This window comes from Pseudophryne corroboree, chromosome 3 (assembly GCF_028390025.1).
Source record: "Pseudophryne corroboree isolate aPseCor3 chromosome 3, aPseCor3.hap2, whole genome shotgun sequence".
NCBI lineage: Eukaryota > Metazoa > Chordata > Amphibia > Anura > Myobatrachidae > Pseudophryne > Pseudophryne corroboree.
The window spans coordinates 712,014,590-712,039,256 of record NC_086446.1 but is presented as its reverse complement, the minus strand read 5'-3'; the positions used below and the strand labels follow the sequence as shown (position 1 = coordinate 712,039,256).

At 46.8% G+C, this 24,667-nt stretch overlaps 1 protein-coding gene across 1 annotated transcript in view; it reads right to left on the bottom strand.

Moving 5' to 3' along the window:
* The window catches only part of LOC135056672 (alpha-2-macroglobulin-like), a 258,698-nt gene that overhangs the window by 10,791 nt on the left and 223,240 nt on the right, over positions 1–24,667 (bottom strand). Inside the window, exons 30-35 of the mRNA XM_063962122.1 lie at positions 18,788–19,003; positions 17,480–17,607; positions 16,399–16,489; positions 10,052–10,120; positions 3,286–3,388; positions 3,091–3,132 (exon numbers count right to left, since the gene is read on the bottom strand). Of these exons, the coding sequence (XP_063818192.1) occupies positions 3,091–3,132; positions 3,286–3,388; positions 10,052–10,120; positions 16,399–16,489; positions 17,480–17,607; positions 18,788–19,003 (649 nt within the window). The remainder of the gene's footprint in view (positions 1–3,090; positions 3,133–3,285; positions 3,389–10,051; positions 10,121–16,398; positions 16,490–17,479; positions 17,608–18,787; positions 19,004–24,667) is intronic.

The window sequence follows — 24,667 nt, the reverse complement described above, 5'->3', positions numbered from 1 at the left end:
TTTTAGGGCCCCTGATGGCTTTTGAGACGCCTGGGCAGGCACGGGCTGAGAAGCCGGCTGTCCCACATCTACTATGTCGTCAAACCTTTTATGTAAGGAGTTGACACTGTCGCGTAATTCCTTCCACATGTCCATCCACTCAGGTGTCGACCCCGCAGGGGGTGACATCACATTTATCGGCATCTGCTCCCCTTCCACATAAGCCTCCTCATCAAACATGTCGACACAGCCGTACCGACACACCGCACACACACACACAGGGAATGCTCAGACTGAGGACAGGACCCCACAAAGTCCTTTGGGGAGACAGAGAGAGAGTATGCCAGCACACACCAGAGCGCTATATATATAGGGATTCACACTACCCACAGTGATTTTTCCCCTATAGCTGCTGATATTACACAGATTGCGCCTAAATTTAGTGCCCCCCCTCTCTTTTTTTACCCTATGTAGTCTGGAAACTGCAGGGGAGAGCCTGGGGAGCGTCCTTCCAGCGGAGCTGTGAGGGAAAATGGCGCCAGTGTGCTGAGGGAGATAGCCCCGCCCCTTTTCCGGCGGACTTCTCCCGCTTTTTTATATGTATATCTGGCAGGGGATTTTACACATATATAGTCTTAATGACTATATTATGTGTTTATTTTGCCAGCAAGGTACTATTATTGCAGCCCAGGGCACCCCCCCCCCCAGCGCCCTGCACCCATCAGTGACCGGAGTGTGTGGTGTGCATGGGGAGCAATGGCGCACAGCTGCAGTGCTGTGCGCTACCTTGATGAAGACCGAAGTCTTCTGCCGCCGATTTCCAGGAACGTCTTTTTGCTTCTGGCTCTGTAAGGGGGACGGCGGCGCGGCTCCGGGACCGGACGACCGAGGCTGGGCCTGTGTTCGATCCCTCTGGAGCTAATGGTGTCCAGTAGCCTAGAAGCCCAAGCTAGCTACAAGCAGGTAGGTTCGCTTCTCTCCCCTTAGTCCCTCGTAGCAGTGAGTCTGTTGCCAGCAGATCTCACTGAAAATAAAAAACCTAAATTATACTTTCTTTTCTAGGAGCTCAGGAGAGCCCCTAGTGTGCATCCAGCTCAGCCGGGCACAAAATTCTAACTGAGGTCTAGAGGAGGGGCATAGAGGGAGGAGCCAGTGCACACCAGATAGTCCTAAATCTTTCTTAGTTGTGCCCAGTCTCCTGCGGAGCCGCTATTCCCCATGGTCCTTACGGAGTTCCCAGCATCCACTAGGACGTCAGAGAAAACACAGCTACATATAGCTGCAGATACACGCTGTGCCCCACATAACTGCCAGGTACCACGGATACAGTAGCGGATCTTGCCACGGGCAAGCAGTACTTTTGCCCGGGGCGCCGCCTTCCGGAGGGCGCAGGGCGCCCTCCGGAGGGCGCCGCACCAGGGCAAGATCCGCTACTGGTGTGTGCCCCCTGCTGCCCGCTGCCCCCGGCCGCTACCGCGTACGCGTCTAGTTTCCCTTCCTGGAGAGGTCCTTTACTGTGCGGTGCGCGATGACGTCATCGCGCACCGCACAGCAAAGGTCCTCTCCACGAAGGGAACTAGACCACGCCCCCTGTACAAAGCCACGCCCCCTAAAGCCGCCCGGGGCGCCACAAGCCCCGGAGCCGGCCCTGCACGGATATTAATAGATCCCCAGTAGCATTTTATTCATTCCACACAATGGGGCTGATACTGTATTGAAGGTAAAGCAAAAAAAACAACAAAATGTGACCTTTCACTGGACAGACCGTGCTGAGTAAAAGTGAGCCTAGACGGCTGATATACCCCATTTCTCAGTAAGAGAAAACATTACGGGGGTCATTCAGAGTTGATCGCACGTAGAAACTTTTTGCTGCCTGTGCGATCAACTAGACGCCGCCTATGGGGGAGAGTTTTTTTGCATAGCAAGGCTGCGATCGCTTGTGCAGCCGAGCTATGCAAAAACATTTTGTGCAGTTTCTGGGTAGCTCTGGAGTTACTTACCCGCTGCGATGTCTTCAGCCTGTCCGGTCCCGGAATTGATGTGAGACACCTGCCCTGCAAAAGCCAGGACACGCCTACGTATGCCACACCACTCCCAGAAAACGGTCAGTTGACGCCCGGAACGCCTTCCACCTGTCAACCTTCTTGCGATCGCGGCAGCGCTTGCTTTTTTCATTCTACTTGACGTTGCCCAGCGACGGGCGTCGCTGGGCAACGTCTCGCCTGCGCATTGGGGCCACTGCGCATGCGCATAACCGACCCGTTCGCACCGCTGTGAAAAACAGCAGCGTGCGAACGGGTCAGAATGACCCCCAATATCCTAGAACCATGGACAGCTCAGCTTTATTTCTCCTGGAGGCTGATACATCTCCTGTATAGTGTTTTACATTTGCATTTAAAAAAATGCACAATGCAACATAAACTTATCTTACGTGTTAACAGACTAAGGGGGAGAATAAATCCTTTGGCAAGCGCAGCAAGCCACCGTGCTCGCAACGTGGCGAGCTCAGCGAGCCAGCAAGGGGCTTGCTAGCGCTAAACCCACTGCCGGCATACGGCGGCCAGCATCCTGCTGTCAGTATAGTGACTGCTGGGTTTTACATACTGATCCCTTTGAAAGAATAGATACGCCGTCTTACAGGCGGCCAGTGAAGGATGTAGGGAATGGAGGGTTTTTGTAGGAAGAATGTGGCTGGTTTCTTAATAGCCTGGCAGCTGCATTTTGTACCAGCTGTGCAATTCTTCTGCTGGGAGACCAACGTAGAGGGAATGGCAGTAGTCCAAGCGTGATGATGGCAATGCATATATGAATGTAGGGAGACCTCATTCTGTGCTAGATGCTGGCTATGTTCCTCAAATCAAAGTCTGAACAGTAGCTTCAAAGGCAAGAAGCTATTGGTCATTAATGTCAGCGGCTGGCGCTCAGTGTGGGCACCGTGGGGAATGTAATAACATTGACTGCGTGATATTATGTCACTCATTCTGCATCTTAGGTAACCCCAAAATGTTACCGTTCTAATGGTAGTACCAGCACTGCCTAGCAGATTTACACATATATCCTTATGGAAGAAAGCAGACACAGATAAGAGATGTAATAACATAACGCTCTTACCTGTACTGCAGGGGTGGTTGTATTCTGAGATTGCTTGTTCATCTGGAAGATAATAGTACACAACTCTCAGCCCCTTATTGTGCTGTATATTACTGAGTAACTATAAGAACAGCATGGGCGTTCTCTTTACATCTGTTATAATTTCGCTGAAGACTGACAGTAAACAGTTTGAGATAACTAATATTTCATTATTACCTGTCTCATAGTAATCGTACACTTTCACTGGGGCTGGTTTTAGATCTTTGATCTCAATTTCCTGCTCCACCATGAAGGATAGGTCCACAGGGACATGTCCCATCTACAGAGGGAGATATATTATACAATGACAAAATGCATGCAGTACAGTATGTTACTGACAGATGTGATGGTCTGGGTCGTTATAACAAAGCTGAAGTCTTATGAGAATAAGCATCAAACTTGATTGTGTGCGGTCAGGGTCGGACTGGCCCACAGGGATACAGGGGAAACCACCGGTAGGCCCCACTGCCCGAGGGCCCACTCCTTCCTCTAGGGATCAGGTTCCAGACTGTGCACTTGTATTATGCATGGGAGATATGTTGCATTACACTGCACTAAACCAGGGGTGGCCAACCAGTCAGAGACAAAGAGCCAAGAAATCTTGTTAGGTACATCAAAGAGCCGACTTCGAGCCGAAGGCGCACTTGCAAAAATGGGGTGTGACCTCGTGCCTGCTAGGCCACGCCCCGGTATAAAATACACTGAAAAAGCCAGATCCAACATAAAATACAATGAAAAGGCCACTTCTACATCATATAATTTAAAGAGCCAGATCCACAGAAAATATATTTAAAAGCCAGATTCACATAATACACTTCAGTTCCTCCATGTATCACTCCAGCCAGCACCAGCCTGTGTCACTCCAGCCAGCACCCGCCTGTGTCACTCCAGCCAGCACCCGCCTGTGTCACTCCAGTCAGCTTCCCATGTGTATTTGGCTCCCTCAGTTCTCAGTCTACGTAGTGCTGCTGCATGTCTGGCTGGAGTGCAGCGGTTTACAGATCTCTTGTGGTCACGTGACTTTGAGTGTTGGGAGCCACATTTGAATAAAGAAAGAGCCGCATGTGGCTCAAGAGCCAGGCGTAGGCCACCACTGCACTAAACTATTGTGTATGTCAAGCCTCTGTGGAGGCTGGCCAACCCCCCTTTGTAGGCTGGCCACACCCCTAAGTATGGGCCCCTATAACTGCATTCCCCCGGTGGGCCCTTCATGTCCCAGTCCGACACTGTGTGCGGTGAACACAATTCCCCTATCTCAGAAGTTGGGGCTGACCTACATACAGAATCATCTTGCTGACCAGATAGCAGGTTTGATACCAGCAGGGAGGGGACAGGTTCTGTGACAGCTGTGATGGAAGATTTCTCTGCTGTATATAAGGAGAAACTCTGGCAACATTTACTGCACTCACTACTGTACACATGAGAACAGAAATGGAATTTATACTTCCATATTGCAGCGTCTAATAAACACCGATATTTACAAGGCATATAATAATAGCCACACAGGGATAAGTAATGTGAGATAAACGTTATGCTTATGAAAAACCTGTACAAAAGTATATGTAGCAGTCCGCTGCCAGTGGCTTTCCTTTCCTATATCCATCTGAGGCTCCGCCCCCGGGTCCGCCAGAAGCTCCGCCCCCATTCACCCGAGGCTCCGCCCCCTGGCAATCCGACATACGTGCTTTGCTTATCATCCACGCTGCAGCTTCCCAACAGGATAATGCCTCATGAAAGAGGGGGAGGGGCTGCTGCCTTTAGGAGAGCTGTCTTCCACACCAGGCCCTGAGGTCTCCTCTGTAAGTAGTGTCTATGTCAGTAAGTGTTGCATGTGTGTGTCAGTAAGTAGTGTCTGCCATTAAGTGGTGTGTGTCAGTAAGTTTTGTGTTGTGTGTGTCAGTATATAGTATCTGTCAGTATGTGCTATCTGTGTCAGTAAGTGTTGTTTGTATATGTCAGTCAGTGGCGTAACTCCCGGAGGCAATAGAGACATTTGCCGCCGGGCGTTAGCCATCAGAGGGGCACAGAAGAGCAGGCACTGAGGTTATAGATGAATCCATATATGAATCCATCTATAACTGCTGTGTGTGTAACTGGCGCGCCGCTGACCACTTCAGCAGTGAGCGCTAAGCGGTAGCACACCTGCCGTTGCTACTGTTGTCAGAGCAGAGTTCTGGGATCTTGACACCGCCGTTGTGCCGCAGCGGGCTCAGAGGCGGCCCTTAGAGTGATGGTGGTGGTAGGTAGGGGCACCTGCCGGCGGCTCTGTTATGATTTTAGCTGCCCATCTCACCTGTAATCGGGCAGCAGCCGGCAGGACAGCTCTGAGTCTGCAGCGGGAGGGAGTGCAGGTGCCGAGCAAGGCTCGCCTGGCTGACTAATATAAACATGCTGCTCCGTTCGGGCGGCCGCCGGCAGGGCAGATCACTAAGCTGCTGCCCTCATCCCGAGCAGGCCCGGCATTCTCCCTCCTCCAGCAGCTGCGGCTAAACAGAGGTCGGCCTCTCCATAGCAAACACTGTCCCAGTGTCCTAAACTCCTCCTCACACTAGAGGCCGGGCGGCACCATAGGACAGCATAGCAGCTGGAGCCTGATGAGCTCCGCATCCAGCGTGGATCCACCTGCCGCTGGCATCCTCTTTGACCTGCACCTGGATCCGTGGGCCTCCCAATGACACCATGCAGTTCACCACTTGCAAGGTTGGGATTGGACTAGGGAGGCCAATCCCGGGCCGTTTTTTCAATCCCGGGATTCGGGATTGAAAAACGGTCAATCCCGGGATCCCGGGATTGCAGTAGGGATTAGAGAAAGTTGTAGGGAGCAGCGCTGGAGGGAGGGTGTAGGTAGCGGTGCGGGAGGTAGGGAGTGTGTAGGTAGTGATGCGGGAGGTAGGGAGGATGTAGGTAGCGGTGCGGGAGGTAGGGAGGGTGTAGGTAGCGGTGCGGGATTTAGGACAGAGGGTGTAGGTCGCGGCAGGGAGGGAGGAAGGCTGCATGGAGGGAGAGAGGATCATGTGTGTAAATAATAGTACTTACTATTAGACGGGCGGCAACCATTAACACACTGAACGCGGCGGCATTTCAAATGAAGCGCCGGCCGCCAGCCAACCAGAGCTGGCGGACCGGCAGCCAATCAGGGAAGCGGCCGCAGCAGTCGCTCCTGATTGGCTGCCGCTGCAGCTTCCCTGATTGGCTGCCGGTCCGCCAGCTCTGATTGGCTGGCGGCCGGCGCTACATTTAAAGTGCCGTGCGCGCTCAACTTGTTCATGGCTGCTGCCCGCCTAAATGAGTAAGTACTATTACTTACACACCCACCCTCCCGCCGCCGCGCATGCGCAGTATAATCCCGTGAATCCCGGGATTGGATGCTCCAATCCCGGGATTCAAATCCCGACATTTTTGGGCCCAAATCCCGGGATCCCGCCGATCCCGATCCCGGGATTAGCCTCCCTAGATTGGACACAGTGCAGTGAGTGACCGGGTAGTCCTGTACCCAGCTACCCCCCACTCCTGTGTGTTACTGCCCTGTACCCCTACCACTGTGTGTGTGTGTGTGTGTGTGTAACCCCCTGTACCTCCCTGTGACCCCCTGTATCCTGTACTTGCTACCTTTGTGTGTATGTCACCCTGTACCCCCCTACCCTGTGTGTATGACATTTTGTACCCCCATACCCCCCGTGCATGGCACAGTTTACACCTCCTACACATTTGTTTGACACCCTGTGCTCCCAGTCCCTCCGTGTATGTCACACTGTACACTCTCCACCTGTGTGTGTGTCACCCTGTACCCCCCCCCCTCCCCCAAAAAAGGATGAGTATATGAGTATATTTTTGGTCTGTGGGAGGGGTTCAATTGGCTTTTTATTGCATTTTCCCATGCCATTTCTTCTACACACTTCGCTTGGCTTGATACTCCCAAGATAAATCCAAACTGTTGTAAGATTTTTTTTTATTAGATTGAGGGATATAGTATGTGGCGACCACTAACGCTGTCTGTAGTATCTGTGGGTCCCCGATGCTGTTGTTACAATATGGAGGTGACAATGCTATCAGTAGCATATGGGGGTCACCAATGCTGTGGAGGGGGTGGGGGGTACTTGGTATGAAGTTACGCTACTGGTGTCAGTAAGTATTGTCTGTCAGTAAGTGGTGTGTGTTAGTAAGTTTTATGTTGTGTGTGTGTGTGTGTGTGTGTCAGTAAGTGGTGTCTGTGTCAGTAAGTTTTGTGTGTGTGTTAGTAAGTAGTGTCTGTCAGTACGTTTTGTGTGTGTGTCATTAAGTAGTGTCTGTCAATAAGTGGTATCTGTCAGTACATTTTGCGTTGTGTGTGTGTCAGTAAGTAGTGTCTGTCAGTAAGTGGTGTCTGTGTCAGTAAGTATTGTGTTGTATCTGTGTGTGTCAGTAAGTAGTGTCTGTGTTGTGCGTGTATGTCATTAAGTAATGTCTATCAGTAAGTGGTGACTGAGTCAGTAAGTTTGTGTTGTGTGTGTCAGTGGTGTCTGTCAGTAAGTGGTGTCTGAGGCAGTTAGTTTATCTGTGTTAGTAAGCGGTATTGGTGTTGTGTGTTTCTGTAAGGGGTATCTGTATCAGTAAGTTGTACCTGTGTCAGTAAGGGGTGTGTGTTAGTAGGTATGTATGTGCCAGTAAGTGTTATCTGTCAGTAAGTAGTGTCTGTGTCAGTAAGGGGTGTCTCAGTAAGTGTGTCTGTGACAGTATGTGGTGCCTCAGTAAGTGGTCTGTGTCAGTAAGTTGTATCTGTGTCAGTAAGGCGTACCTGTCAGTAACTTTGTATGTTCTAATATGTGGCGTCTGTGTCAGTAAGGGTTGTCTGTGTTATTAATTGGTATCTGTCACTAAATATTTGTATCAGTAAGGAGTGTCTGTATGTAAGTGTGTGTGTCAGTAAGGGCTATTTGTGTCCATTAGAGATGTCTGTATAGGTAAGTGGAGTCTGTGTCAGTAAATGGTATCTGTCAGTAAGGGATGTCCATGTTCAGGGCAGCCATCAGGGGTGGGGGGGACTGCCAGACAGGAGTACCTGGCCTGGGTAGAAAGGGGGGCTACCTCTGGCTCCTATAGTAGGGTTGACACTGTACTTAAGCTCTGGCCTGGCCACGCAGAGCTTATCTTCCAGCTTAGATGTGGCCCAGTAACCACCCTCTCTTGTACTCCCAGACAGCCTGGCAGTGTACCATGTGTAATCTGTGAATGCCTGAGATGTCCATGGGCCAGGACAGTGCTCAGCGGGCCGCATCTTTTCACTGGTGAGGACCTTTGTATTAATGTTGCCGCCAAGAGGGGAATGTGAGTGTGTGAGGGGGAATGTCACTGAGAAACAGAGGAAATGTGAGTGTGTCTGTGGTGGTCACTGAGAGACAGGGGACTGTTTGGGGGGTCACTGAGAGACAGGGGAATGTGGGGAGGAGGGTCGCTGAGAGACAGGAAAATGGGGTGTCACTGACACAGGGAGGAATGTGGGAGCAGTCACTGAGAGAGAGAGGAATGTGGCGAGGGGGGACACTGAGAGACAGGTCAATGTGGCCATGTCACTGAGGCAGAGGGTAATGTGGGGGTGTAACAGAGACAGAGGGAAATATGGCTATGGGGCAGCATATACATGTGTGAGGCTATCTGTCCCAGGCCCCACAATATCTGATGGCATCCCTGTCCCTGCCAGTAAGAGTGTTTGTGTCACTAAGTTGTATCTTTGTCAGTAAGGAGTGTCTGTTATTAAGTATTTATGTGCCAATAAGCGGTGTCTGTGTCCGTAAGTGCCATCTGTAGTAAGTGGTGTCTGTCAATAAATGTTTGTGTTAGTATGGTGTGTCAGTAAGTGGAATATGTCAGTAAGGGGTGCCTGTGTCCATAAGTGATATCTGTCAGTAAGCGGTGTCTGTGTCAGTAAGAGGTGTCTGTTTAGGTGTCAGTAAGTGGTAAGTATCAGTAAGTCTGTGTCAATAGGTGGTCTGTGTGTCAGTAAGGTCTTCAGTCTATATCTGTATTTGTGTCAGTAAGGGGTGTCTGTTGGTAAGCGGTGTCTGTCTGCAAGTGTGCGTGTGTCAGTAAGAGATGCCTGTGTCGGTAAGTGGTGTCTGTGTCAATTAGTATCTGTATCAGTAACTGTGTCCCATGAGCCCTCAGTTCCCTGTTTGCTCTGTTTTGCCCCTGTCTCTGCTCCCCTTTCCCTATCTCCTCTGTATTGCCCCCCTCTTTTCTAATCTTTCCACACCTGCTCTGTTTTGCCCATCGTTTCTCCCCTTTCCATCTTCTTTGCATGTTGATACAACTCTCTGTATCATATGGCGGTCACTGCGATGCTCTCTGTATTAGATGCTGGTCACTTAGATGCTCTAGGTATCGTAAGGTGGTCACTGAGATGCTTTCTGTATCATATGGTGGTCACTGATTCTCTGTATCATATGGTGGTTACAAACTTTTTCTTGTTATAGCGTCACTATTAAGTGGTTGAAGGTAGGCACTAGCTTTGACATCAATCGGGATAGCCACACCCCCTATTTAGATCACACCCACACCACACTGGTCACACCCCAACATCACTAATCACACCACTGCAGCGCTTGTCACACCTCCTGCCGAGGCATACAATAGGCCCTTCCTAAATTTCAGCTCCAGGCCCATGTGGACCTTAATCTGGCACTGGCAGCGGTAGGTTACTTACTAGTCAGTGCTGTGGTGGGGTGAATGAGCAGCCGGAGGTGAGTGCGCTGCTGTGTGTGATGACAGGAAATATATTTTTTCCTGTCACCACTGGCTGCAATGCAGGGAACTGTCTGGGCCTATTTTCAATGGGAGGCTTGGAGCTGCAGCTCCATCCGCCCCATTGTTAATCCGGCCCTGGTAGCAGACTACAATTACCTGACCAATTATATAGCAGCAAAAAGAAGAGATCAGCAAATCAGTAACGTGACAAATATATACATACCTCATTCAGATACAAAGTCACCATGTCAGTCTGGATGTCACTTCTCTGAATCACTTTGTCTTTTTCCAGCTAGGATAGAAGTCACAATATAAGAGACAATTACTAAAACATATTTATAGAATATTCTATTGCTATCTACTGTATTCAAAAAGCAAACATACAATAATCAACCTTCCTAGTTATTGTGAGGGTTTATGGTTGTGATTCCTAAACTGTGTGCCTAGGCACCCTGGGTTGGCAGAAGGTGTTTTATTCATATGTTTGTAAATCAAGTTATCAGGACACAGAGACATGTGAGTTCACTGCTGTGCTGTTTTTATTCCATCACCAACTCCAGACACACTGCACACTGGACCACCCACTTCCCAGCATCCCCCTGGTCCCAGGGACCATCACTGAAGATTCAGGCTTACACAGATTAGTAAGGGAGTGTCTACAAATATTAAGCATTCTAATACACTAACATCACATCCTCTTTTCTTTAAAGATAAGCCCTGTACGCTTCAATGCAACAATTAACAACGTCATATTCAGAACATCATCTAACACGTTTCAATGAGTCTCTCAGGTCTGCGTATTTCCCTTTTGGGTCTTTCATACACAGTCTGTGTTTCATCGACCATGTTGGATCTTTCTAGAATCGTGGTTGGTTCACCATTATCAGGATCATCATACATGTCAGATGAGGGGTATTCTTCAGTCATGTTGTCTTCATTATGGTTAGGTTGAGATCTTAAATCCACCCGATTTCTACTTACTTCCGTTCCACGCTCTGTACGTATAGTATAAGGTCTTGGTGCTACTTGTGCTTGCACAATACCTTTCTGCCCCCAAATACCTTTCTTGTGATCTCTGAGACGGACTTGGTCACCCGATTTTAGATCAGATAAGCTTTTTGCTCGCCTGTCATGGAACAGTTTCTGTTTCGCCTGTTGACGTTCCTTACTCAGTCTGACCAACGCTGAGTTATGTGTATTAAGCAGTTCATCATGTATTGGGAGATTTGCTCTAATCCTCCTTCCCATCAGCATTTGTGCAGGAGAAAGTCCATTCTGTAAAGGTGTACTGCGGTAGATTAAAAGACTTTTGTAGAAATCTTCTTTACCTTCTTGAGCTTTTTTCATGAGACTCTTTACAGTTTTTACTGAACTTTCCACCAACCCATTTGAGCGTGGATAGTGGGGACTTGACGTAGTATGGACAAATTCCCACACATCAGCAAATTGTCTAAATTCAGCACTGGAAAACTGAGGACCATTGTCAGTGAACAATTCCATAGGAACACCATGCCTTGCAAAGATTGACTTCATGCAATTGATTACGGCTTTACTAGTAGTTGTATGTAGTGTCTTCACCTCAGGGTAGTTAGAGTAATAATCAGTCACGACAATGTACGTTTTCCCATTACAATCAAACAAATCTGAGCCAACTTTCTGGTACGGTCTCTCTGGCACTGCGTGAGGACTCAGTGGCTCGACTTGTTGTTTCGGTCTATACGTAAGACATCATTCACATGTAGCTGTAGTCTGTGTATGTCTTGGTTCATTCTTGGCCAATACATAACTTCACGCGCTCTCTGCTTACATTTTACTTCTCCTAAGTGGCCTTCATCTATCTTGCACAGCATAGTTTTTCTTAGTCGTGCAGGTATGTAAACCTATTGCCTTTGTAAATAATACCATCGACAACTGTAAGGTCGCTGTGGTACATCCAATAATCATGGATAGACAGCGGGCACGCATGTTTTTCTGCTGGCCAACTTTTCAGAATGATATCTTTCAACACTTTCATTGTGTCATCTGTCTCAGTTTCTTTCCTAATCTGTTCTTGTCTTGCAAGAGACACTGGTAGAGAAGCTACGATGAAATTAACATAGGCTTCTATCTCTTCATCCATTAGACTTTTGGAACCTTCACTTTTGTCCACAGCACGAGAAAGTGTATCAGCAATGTACATGTATTTGCTGTGACAGTACAGCAAGTGTACATCATATTTCTGTAGTCTGATAAGCATTCGTTGAATTCTCATGGGACAGTCATGTAATGATTTAGTCATGATAGCTACCAATGGCTTGTGGTCAGTTTCAACTGTAAATGTTTGACCATACACAAACTGATGAAATCGCGCACATGCATATGTGATCGCTAGAAGTTCTTTTTCTATCTGAGCATACCTTGTTTCAGCACTTGTCAGTGCTCTTGATGCATAGATTACTGGTTGCCATGTATCCTCATGTTCTTGTAACAGCACTGAACCTAGGCCAAATTGCGAAGCATCTGCTGAAATTCTTATTCTTTCCGCAGGGTCAAAGAATTTTAGCACTGGTTGCTCTGTAATGATCTGTTTCAAGTTTTGCCAACTTTCTTCTTGTTCATGTGACCACATCCACTCGTTATCTTTGTCCAACAACAATCTAAAAGAGGCTGTTCGTTCAGAGAGTTGAGAAATAAACTTTCCTAAGTAAGTAATCATTCCTAGGAATCTTCTGACGTCGTCTTTGTTGTTAGGACGTTCCATGTTCACTATGGCTGATATTTTCCTTGGGTCTGGTTTTACACCTTGATCCGAGACCACGTCGCCCATAAAGGTAAGTGTATTCACGCCAAATTCACATTTGTCCTTGTTTAGCTTTAGATTCACTTTCTTGACAAGTTCCATTACTTGTCTCAATCTAGAATCGTGTTCTTCCTTTGTAGATCCCCAGACAATAATGTCATCCATCATTGTTTCAACACCTGGAATATGTTCAAAAATCATGTGTATCTTTTTGTGATATACTTCTGGAGCAGACAATATTCCAAATGGTAGTCGAAGAAATCTATATTGACCTTCTGGTGTATTAAATGTACAAAGCTTTGAGCTGGCCTCATCCAGCTTCATTTGCCAGAATCCTGAAGATGCGTCCAATTTACTAAACCATTTTGCTCCGGCAAATTGCGAAATTATTTAATCTCTGGTTGGTAGTTTGAAATGTTCTCGTTTAATAGCTTTGTTTAAATCTCTGGGGTCTAGACATATTCTGAGTTTTCCATTTTTCTTTTCAACAATTACTAAGGAGCTTACCCATTCAGTAGGCTCATCAACTTTCTGTATCACACCCAAGGCTTCCATGCAATTTTTTCCCCCCTATGCCTCATGTTGGTGGTCCAGGACCAAATCAAATTATTTATGGTCAAAGTGATAGGCAAAACCAGTGCTGCTGGCTGCCAATAATACAATATGTGGACAATTAGAAGCACAACTCTACACCACAACAAACTGACCCTAAGAATGACATGTAGGCACAATTTACCTAATTTAATATTTTATTTTTCTAATTTATAAAAAAGAAGCACCTTTTATCTAAGTGGTGTCGTGAATCAAATACTGATATGCAATAAAGTTTGCGAACCACTGGGTTAGGATGAGATCAGGGCCATGTTAATGTATTGGCACACTAGGCAGCTGCCCGGGGCTTTTCGAGCAGGGGCAGACTATACACCAAAGTCCTGACAGCCATTCACTGTATGGGAGCATGTGGAGAGACAGTGTGTGTGTGTGTGTGTGTAGGGCGGGGGGTGGGGGGGAGGGCATGGTAATTTATCATTTTTTTTCCATTTACTCCCATAAATAGTTGTATAGGGGTCCCAGTACAGTGCTTTGCCCAGGGCCTACAATGCTGTTAAGATGACCCTAGATAAGACTACATTGGTCCTGGGGTGACACGGCTCCAATGTGTCTAAATTTTCCCAGGACAATTCCCTTTTTTATCATCCAATTTTGTGGGAGATGTACTAAGCCTTGGACAGTGATAAAGTGGAGGTTATTGTGAAAAAATAAATATCAATAAGTCTCAACAACTGTTTTACCTTATTTGGGACCTAAAGGAGGTATTGTATAGGGTGGATTTTGCTTGGGTGTGGACATTTTTCATTTCAAGATTCTGTGTGCTCAGTTTAATGTGAGAGTGCAGTGTCCACTGACATTACCTACTTATCATAATGCTTTTTGTTGGCAACTTACTATACAAATTATTTGCAACCAACTTTTCCTTTGTAAGTTGCACAATCGGCTAATTATAAAGTCAGTCTCATGGAAAAGTTACTCACATGGTATCAGAATGCACTGTTGTGGTTCATCAGTATATCTAGGGACATATTTCTCAAAAAATATTAAGGCATATCCCCTAAAAAACCCTAATTATCAGGGGATACCCATAAATATTAAGCACCACTATGATGTATGTAGGGGGTAATTCAGAGTTGATCGCAGCAGCAAATGTGTTAGCAGTTGGGCAAAACCATGGCCCTCATTCCGAGTTGTTCGCTCGCTTGCTACTTTTAGCAGCATTGCACACGCTAGGCCGCCGCCCTCTGGGAGTGTATCTTAGCTTAGCAGAATAGCGAATGAAAGATTAGCAGAACTGCTAATAAATAATTCTTTGCAGTTTCTGAGTGGCTCCAGACCTACTCACAGATTGCGATCAGCTCAGTCCGTTTAGTTCCTGGTTTGACGTCACAAACACGCCCTGCGTTCGGCCAGCCACTCCCCCGTTTCTCCAGACACTCCCGCGTTTTTCCCTGACACGCCTGCGTTTTTTAGCACACTTCCGGAAAACGCTCAGTTACCACCCAAAAACGCCCCTTCCTGTCAATCATTCACCGATCAGCAGTGCGACTGAAAAGCGCCGCAGGATCCACAGCAAAACTACTAGGTTTTTAGTTAAATAACTAAGCGCATGCGCCCTGCGTGCCTTGCGCATGCACAATTAGCAACAAATCGCAGCATAGCGAAAATCGGCAACGAGCGAACAACTCGGAATGACCCCCCATGTGCACTGCAGGTGTGGCAGATATAACATTTGCAGAGAGATTTCAATTTGGGTGGGTTATTTTGTTTCTGTGCAGGGTAGATACTGGCTGCTTTATTTTTAAACTGCAATTTAGATTTCAGTTTGAACACACTCCACCCAAATCTAACTCTCTCTGCACATGTTATATCTGCCCCCCCCCCCCTGCAGTGCACATGGGTGGTCATTCCGAGTTGCTCGCTCAGTAATTTTCTTCGCATTGCAGCGATTTTCCGCTAATTGCGCATGCGCAATGTTCGCACTGCGACTGCGCCAAGTAAATTTGCTATGCAGTTAGGAATTTTACCCATGGCATTACGAGGTTTTTTCTTCGTTCTGGTGATCGGAGTGTGATTGACAGGAAGTGGGTGTTTCTGGGCGGAAACTGTCCGTTTTATGGGTGTGTGTGAAAAAACGCTACCGTTTGAGAAAAACGCGGGAGTGGCTGGAGAAACGGAGGAGTGTCTGGGCGAACGCTGGGTGTGTTTGTGACGTCAAACCTGGAACGAAACTGACTGAACTGATCGCAGTGGCAGAGTAAGTCTCGAGCTACTCAGAAACTGCTAAGAAATTTCTATTCGCAATTTTGAGAATCTTTCGTTCGCAATTTTGATAAGCTAAGATTCACTCCCAGTAGGCGGCGGCTTAGCGTGTGCACTGCTGCGAAAAGCAGCTTGCGAGCGAACAACTCGGAATGAGGGCCATGGTTTTGCCCAACTGCTAACAAATTTGCTGATGCGATCAACTCTGAATTAGGCCCAAAGTCCCTTGTTTTTACCATTAATTCAAAGCTTTCTATTGGGGCTGCAAAAATGATGAATTTATCAAGGGCTTGGCCATGTTAGCTAATGCCATCTTCAGATGGCATTTGCCATTATGTTCTATAAACTACACTTTGGAAAATTTTCCAGCGGCAATGGGCACTTGCACGGGCAGTTGCGTGGCCAGGTCCCAAACCCAGAAGTATAATGATAGCATTCACAATTACTTTACTTTTACTCATCAAAGGGAATGGATCGTCCTATCAGAGTCCTTATGCCTGGATGTGATGTAATGTATGGTACATTGTTGTAAAATGTAATGTTTTATTGCCTTGCTAAGTGGCAATAACAAATGAAAATTAGCAGGATAACCCATGATGATTGCAGTATATATCCAACTTGCTGCGGTTTGTGGTGGTGGATACTTATTTACTGGAGCAATTCAGTATTGCCCCGGTGCGGTGATAGCTGCTCTGGAAAGCATCTGTCCCCACGATCAGTAACACTGCTACTTCTACGGTGACACTTATACCACCACCAGTCCAGCCTTGTGTGTATACCCAACATGATGTCAGATATGTACAAGACCACAGATCACTCACAGCGGAGGTGGCGCATTGGAAGGAGCGGAGCTCCGGGAAACAACACCATATGAATATGAAGCACTGAAAGCTTCAAGTTTTCTGATTTACTGAATACTAGGCGGTTGTATCAGGGTCCTAATAATGATTTTTGCTCAAGACTTGGCTGTGACTGACCTTCCTGACTGTGCTCTTCACTGGGATCCATCCAGACAGCATCTTCACCTCAATAACAGCCATGTTGGACTTTTCCCGGGAACCCGTGTATCTGCAGCAGCAATAAAAGGACATGGAAAAGGTTTTATTCTTACTTTTAATCTACATTCAATCAACTTAATAGCAACTAAAAATTTGAATACTCTTCCTGTGCTTGCGTGGGTTTCCTCCCCGCACTCCAGTTTCCTCCCAGAATCCCAAAATATACAGTACTAGTAGGTTAATTGGCTCCCAACTAAAAATAACCCTAGTGTGAATGTCTGCATGTACATGTGGTAGGGAATATAGATTGTAAGCTCCACTGGGGCAGGGACTGATGTGAATGGCCAAATATTCTCTGTAAAGCGCTTCGGAATATAGAAACATAGAATTTGACGGCAGATAAGAACCACTTGGCCCATCTAGTCTGCCCCTTTTTAACCATATTTTTTATCTCAAAACTTATTTGATCCTTATTTCTTTGTAAGGATATCCTTATGTCTATCCCATGCATGTTTAAATTGCTCTACTGTCTTAGCCTCTACCACCTCTGATGGGAGGCTATTCCACTTGTCCACTACCCTTTCTGTGAAGTAATTTTTCCTCATATTTCTCCTGAACCTCCCCCCCTCCAGTCTCAGTGCATGTCCTCGTGTCCTATTGCTTCTCTTCATATGGAGAATGTTTCCCTCCTGGACTTTGTTAAAACCCTTGATATATTTGAAAGTTTCTATCATGTCCCCCCTTTCCCTTCTCTGCTACAAACTATACATATTGAGATTTCTTAGTCTTTCTGGGTATGTTTTGTGATGTAGGCCATGCACCATTTTAGTTGCCCTTCTAAAATGGGCCCTTCTAATATGTGTGCACTATATAAATAACTGGAAACAAACAAATAATAATTAGAAAAATTATGATTTTTGAAAGAAAAAAAAAGTCTATAGTATAATAATCAAAACCTCACTCACTAATATAGTGGTTGACAATCAATGTGTAACAGTCACTATTCAGATAGCAGGCTATGCAATACGTGATAATAAATACATAAGCATAAAGTACTCACGAGGCATTGATAAGAATTTCAAACTTTGTCACATGATCCGTCGGACAATCTCTTCTTGTAAATGGTTTCACAGTTAGTGAGAAGGTGGCGTCTCTTTTAGGGGGAGGGACGTTGTATCTCAGGACTGTCTATTGGTTGAGGACAAATAAGATCATTTACTACTCAGAGAGAATGCAGATAAGAATAAGCCGTCATTGGGTCTGTGACAGACATACTGTAGCACACCTAGAGCAGCTGTTATCTATTCTGCATGTTTCATGGATCCATTAATCAGGTGTGCACACATTGTCCATAGCATAAACATGACCGCAGACAAAAGCCTACAGTACTATCATACGTTCATATCTCAGCCATCCTTGTGTCTTTTCTTTCTTATAGTTCATGCATAATTCATTTAATTGCACAATTCTGCCACCTACTGTACTGTACTGTAAGTCTGCCTCTGCCTAGATTGGAGGGATGGGGAGGGACAATCTAAAGCTGGGCATACACTGGATGGAATGTATTAAGCAGTAAAATTCGATCAAACCTCCAAAAAACATTCCTGTTTTCAGTGGTTTACTGCAATCCCCATGTGTATCAGGCTCCGGAAAGCTGGTGCTCTATAGACAATGCCATCTATAGATTGCCTTTCCTACAGATTCCTATGGGCTCTTTACCGCAATGAGTCAGTGGAGAGAGATCCTTACGTTTCCTCCCCGGCATTCTCCACTTGTGCGTGTGTGGTCAGCTGACCACGCATTGGGGGTGATTCGAATCTGATCGTAAATTTAACACATCTACGATCAGTTACTCAGACATGCGGGGGGTGGTGGGGGGACGCCCAGCATGTCTGGCTCTGCCCCCCTTTCCCGCACGGGTGCAAAGGCATCGCACAGCCCGCCCCTGCAAAGGTCCGGACATGCCTGCATTGTCCGGACTGCTTGAACGGCATTCGTTCTTATGTCATTGGCACACCCACTCCCGCCCCACGACCGCCTTTGCCTGTCAAACCGGCAGAGGCGATTACAGCCCTGAGATGCTGTTAGCTTCAGACTGCGATTGCTGCCGCTGCAACGACGCAGTCTGAATTACCCCCCTTGTACAGTAGTGTGCACGGGGTCTGAAGAAGTAGTTACACACCATAGTTATGAGCTCGTCTCGGAGCTCCTGTCCATGTGGGTGCATTATAATACATTCATCATTTCTTAGTAACATGAATAGTAGCAATAAGAAATTCTAATTATTGGATCTAGGATCCTATAATTGATAAATATGTCCCATAAACTCTAGTTGTTGGAAGAAGAGTGACAGAAAGTATCCACTGACCTGTACATAGACACAGCCACCCCCGGTGGATGTCACCGTGTACTCTCCGGGGATGGATGGTAGCGACGCTCGCTGCAGCAGCAGCCGGTTATTGTTGTCCACATGGAACTGCTGCAGAAAGCCGGTCTTAGAACTGACAGTCACAGTTACATCGCCCTTATCACTATATGTGACCTCTGCATACTTGGCTAAGGCCTGGATAGCCACAACGGTGTCCTGTGAAAGAATAAAAAACTGTCTGTAAATGTGAAAAATACATATAGGAAGATAGATAGGGGTAAATTTACTAAGGTGGGAGATTTTTAGAACTGGTGATGTTGCCCATAGCAACCAATCAGATTCTACTTACCATTTATCTAGCTGTTTCTAGCAGATAATAGATATAATCTGATTGGTTGCTATGGGCAACATCACCAGTTCTAAAAATCTCCCACCTTAGTAAATTTACCCCATAGTATTAAACTAATTTGTATATTGAGCCAGTGTCCTTAGTTGGTTGTAGCCCATGTCAGATTGAGAGAATCACCAGGAGTTGCAATGAATCCTCCATAGGAAGATATAATATAAAGAGATGAGTGCACAATACAGTAACAATGTTAATGAATAAGATCACGTCTTAGAGCCGCGGTGGCCAACCCAAGGCTCATGAGCCGCATGCAGCTCTTTCTTCCTCCGCATGTGGCTCGTTTGGCTCCCGCTGCCCAATAGCACGGCACATTACTTAGTGTTTCTAACGGCGCAGACCTGTGACCCAATCAGAGCTCGCGGACCAGCAGCTAAGGCTCCTGATTGGATGCTGGGCCGCGAGCTTTGATTGGCTCATGATCGGCGCCTAATTGGAGATAGACACTGTTGCCAGAGACTGAGGGGCAGGAGAGGCGCACGCTGTGCTCTCCCCCCCCTCACAAACAGCAGCAGCGTGTGGGAGGGGGGCACTGTGGGGACATGCGTATCTGGCACTGGGGGCGTATCTGGCACTGTGGGGACATGTGTATCTGGCACTGGGGGCATATCTGGCACTGTGGGGACATGTGTATCTGGCACTGGGGGCGTATATGTATTTGGCACTGTGGGGACATGTGTATGTGGCACTGTGGGGACATGTGTATCTGGCACTGGGGGTGTATATGTATTTGGCACTGTGGGGACATGTGTATGTGGCACTGGGGGATATTTGTATCTGGCACTGTGGGGCATATGTGTACCTGGGACTGTGGGACATATATGTATCTGGCACTGTGGGGCATATATGTATCTGGCACTGTGGGGACATGTTTATCTGGCCCTGGGGGCATATATGTATCTGGCAATGTGGGGACATGTGTATCTGGAACTGGGGGCATATATGTATCTGGCACTATGGAGCATATATGTATCTGGCACTATGGGGCATGTGTGTACCTGGCACTGTGGGGCATATATGTATCTGACACTGTGGGGACATATGTATCTGGCTTTGGGGACATATATGTATCTGGCACTGTGGGGACATGTGTATCTGGCACTGGGGACATATATGTATCTGGCACTGTGGGGGCATATATGTATCTGGCACTGTGGGGACATGTGTATCTGGCACTGAGGGTATATATGTATCCGGCACTGTGGGGACATATGTGTATCTGGTACTGTGGGGGCATATATGTATCTGGCACTGTGGAGGCACCCATTTTTGGGCGTTTGGCACTGTACTGGGGCATTATGTATGTGGCACTGTACAACATGACTAAAAATGGGGGTATGACACAAGATAATTCTTCTACAAACCTCATACTGAAAAGGTGTGCGCACAAAAATGGGATGTGAATTTGTGACAACTAGGCCACGCCCCCATTTTTGGTACACGCATGATAGAGGCTCTTGCCCTTGTCTACAGATTTCTTCTGGCTCTTTGCCTCTGACTGGTTGGCCACCCGTCGTAGAGGATGCATAATAAAAAATATGTTTTGGTGATGGAGAATTAGGGGTTGGTGGGAGCTGAATGCAAATCTATTTTGCAGATGGATCTTGCTTGTGTCCTCACTGAACTCACTGGTGCAGAACTCAGCCGCATCTCTACCTGAGCCTGAAGAGCATAACTCAGTGGCACTGTCAACAGCTGGCCATGTGCGTGAAAAGAGATGGCTTAAGCCTGGAACTGTGTGCTATGTAGAGTCTATTACAGACACACCTGTTTTCAGACAGATACAGGTATCTAGAAACAAAGATAGGGCTAATACAAGTGTGCACTGCATACTAGTGATGAGCGGGTTCGGTTCCTCTGAATCCGAACCCGCCCGAACTTCAGCTTTTTTCCACGGGTCCGAGCAGGCTCGGATCCTCCCGCCTTGCTCGGTTAACCTGAGCACGCCCGAACGTCATCATCTCGCTGTCGGATTCTCGCGAGACTCGGATTCTATATAAGGAGCCGCGCGTCGCCGCCATTTTCACACGTGCATTGAGAGTCATAGGGAGAGGACGTGGCTGGCGTCCTCTCCGTTTAGAGAAGAGAGAGACACAGTATTTTGGGGAGCATTATTAGGAGGAGTACTACTATACTGTATACTACTATACTATACTACTTGCTGAAGTGATATTATAGAGTCATAGGGGGAGAGGACGTGGCTGGCGTCCTCTCTGTTTAGAGAAGAGAGAGACACAGTATTTTGGGGAGCATTATTAGGAGGAGTACTAAGTACTATACTGTATACTACTCAGACACAGTATTTTGGGGAGCATTATTAGGAGGAGTACTACTATACTGTATACTACTATACTACTTGCTGAAGTGATATTATAGAGTCATAGGGGGAGAGGACGTGGCTGGCGTCCTCTCCGTTTAGAGAAGAGAGAGACACAGTATTTTGGGGAGCATTATTAGGAGGAGTACTACTATACTGTATACTACTCAGACACAGTATTTTGGGGAGCATTATTAGGAGGAGTACTACTATACTGTATACTACTCTACTACTTGCTGAAGTGATATTAATAGAGTCATAGGGAGAGGACGTGGCTGGCGTCCTCTCCGTTTAGAGAAGAGAGAGACACAGTATACTATTTTGGGGAGCATTATTAGGAGGAGTACTACTATACTGTATACTACTATACTACTTGCTGAAGTGATATTTATAGAGTCATAGGGAGAGGACGTGGCTGGCGTCCTCTCCGTTTAGAGAAGAGAGAGACAGTATACTATTTTGGGGAGCATTATTAGGAGGAGTACTACTATACTGTATACTACTATACTACTTGCTGAAGTGATATTATAGAGTCATAGGGGGAGAGGACGTGGCTGGCGTCCTCTCCGCTTAGAGAAGAGAGAGATACAGTATTTTGGGGAGCATTATTAGGAGTACTACTATACTGTATACTACTCAGACACAGTATTTTGGGGAGCATTATTAGGAGGAGTACTACTATACTGTATACTACTCTACTACTTGCTGAAGTGATATTTATATAGAGTCATAGGGAGAGGACGTGGCTGGCGTCCTCTCCGTTTAGAGAAGAGAGAGACACAGTATACTATTTTGGGGAGCATTATTAGGAGGAGTACTACTATACTGTATACTACTATACTATACTACTTGCTGAAGTGATATTATAGAGTCATAGGGGGAGAGGACGTGGCTGGCGTCCTCTCCGTTTAGAGAAGAGAGAGACACAGTATTTTGGGGAGCATTATTAGGAGGAGTACTACTATACTGTATACTACTATACTACTTGCTGAAGTGATATTTATAGATTAGATAGTGTGACTGTAAGTGTATTATCTGACTTGTGGGGGAGACACTGACAGTGGGGAGCAGTTAGAGTCTGAGAGCAGGACTCAGGAGTACATATAACGTACAGTGCACACTTTTGCTGCCAGAGTCAGTGCCACACTGCCATTGTTGTGACCACACTGACCACCAGTATAAGAATATATTTTGTGATTGTCTGCTTAGGACTCGGAGTCATGTGCTGTTTGGGGAGGGTTTTTTGGAAGGGACATCCTGCGTGACACTGCAGTGCCACTCCTAGATGGGCCCGGTGTTTGTGTCGGCCACTAGGGTCGCTTATCTTACTCACACAGCTACCTCATTGCGCCTCTTTTTTTCTTTGCGTCATGTGCTGTTTGGGGAGGGTTTTTTGGAAGGGACATCCTGCGTGACACTGCAGTGACACTCCTAGATGGGCCCGGTGTTTCTGTCGGCCACTAGGGTCGCTTATCTTACTCACACAGTTACCTCATTGCGCCTCTTTTTTTCTTTGCGTCATGTGCTGTTTGGGGAGGGTTTTTTGGAAGGGACATCCTGCGTGACACTGCAGTGACACTCCTAGATGGGCCCGGTGTTTGTGTCGGCCACTAGGGTCGCTTATCTTACTCACACAGCTACCTCATTGCGCCTCTTTTTTTCTTTGCGTCATGTGCTGTTTGGGGAGGGTTTTTTGGAAGGGACATCCTGCGTGACACTGCAGTGACACTCCTAGATGGGCCCGGTGTTTGTGTCGGCCACTAGGGTCGCTTAGCTTAGTCATCCAGCGACCTAGGTGCAAATTTTAGGACTAAAAATAATATTGTGAGGTGTGAGGTATTCAGAATAGACTGAAAATGAGTGTAAATTATGGTTTTTGAGGTTAATAATACTTTGGGATCAAAATGACCCCCAAATTCTATGATTTAAGCTGTTTTTTAGTGTTTTTTGAAAAAAACACCCGAATCCAAAACACACCCGAATCCGACAAAAAAAATTCGGTGAGGTTTTGCCAAAACGCGGTCGAGCCCAAAACACGGCCGCGGAACCGAACCCAAAACCAAAACACAAAACCCGAAAAATTTCCGGCGCTCATCTCTACGCATACCTGCCAACCTGACCCTCTCCATGAGGGAGAAAATGCTCTGTTCCTGGACTTTCCTGGTAATGTATGATTGCCATCACCTGTGGTGAGCTAGTTAATTGATAAGAAAGGTGTTTCACCACAGGTGATGGCAACCACACATTACCCGGAAAGTCCAGAAACAGAACATTTTCTCCCTCATGGAGCGGGTCAGGTAGGTAAGTATGGTGCACTGATATAATGGGGCTTATACCAAGCATTTGATTAGGTGGATAGCAGATGCATAGAACTGTGCATATAGGGGGTAATTCAGAGTTGATGGCAGCAGCAAATTTGTTAGCAGTTGAGCAAAACCATGGGGGTCATTCCGAGTTGTTCGCTCGCTAGCAGTTTTTAGCAGCCGTGCAAACGCATTGCCGCCGCCCACTAGGGAGTGTATTTTAGCTTAGCAGAAGTGTGAACGCTCGTGCAGCAGAGCACCTGAAAATCATTTTGCGCAAAACAAGACCAGCCCTGTAGTTACTCTTTGTGTGCGTTGATTCTAACATCGGAGGGACGGCTTTTGACGTCACACACCCGCCCAGCGTCCATCCAGCCTTGCCTGCGTTTTTCTAAGCACTCCCTGAAAATAGTCGGTTGACACCCAGAAACGCCCACTTCATGTCAATCTTCTTGCATTCGGCCGTGCAATTGAAATCCTCGCTAGTTCTAGTGCAAAACCACAAAGGGCTTTGTACCCGTACGTCGCGCGTGCGCATTGCGGTGCATACACATGCGCAGAAATACCAATTTTTTGCCTCATCGCTGCGCTGCGAATGGCAGCTAGCGATCAACTCGGAATGACCCCCCATGTGCAGTGCAGGGGGGGCAGATGTTACATGTGCAGAGAGAGTTAGATTTGGGTGGGGTGTGTTCAAACTGAAATCTAAATTGCAGTGTAAAAATAAAGCAGCCAGTATTTACAAAATAACCCACCCAAATCTAACTCTCTCTGCACATGTTATATCGGCCCCCCCTGCAGCGCACATGGTTTTGCCCAACTGCTAACAAATTTGCTGCTGCTGCGATCAACTCTGA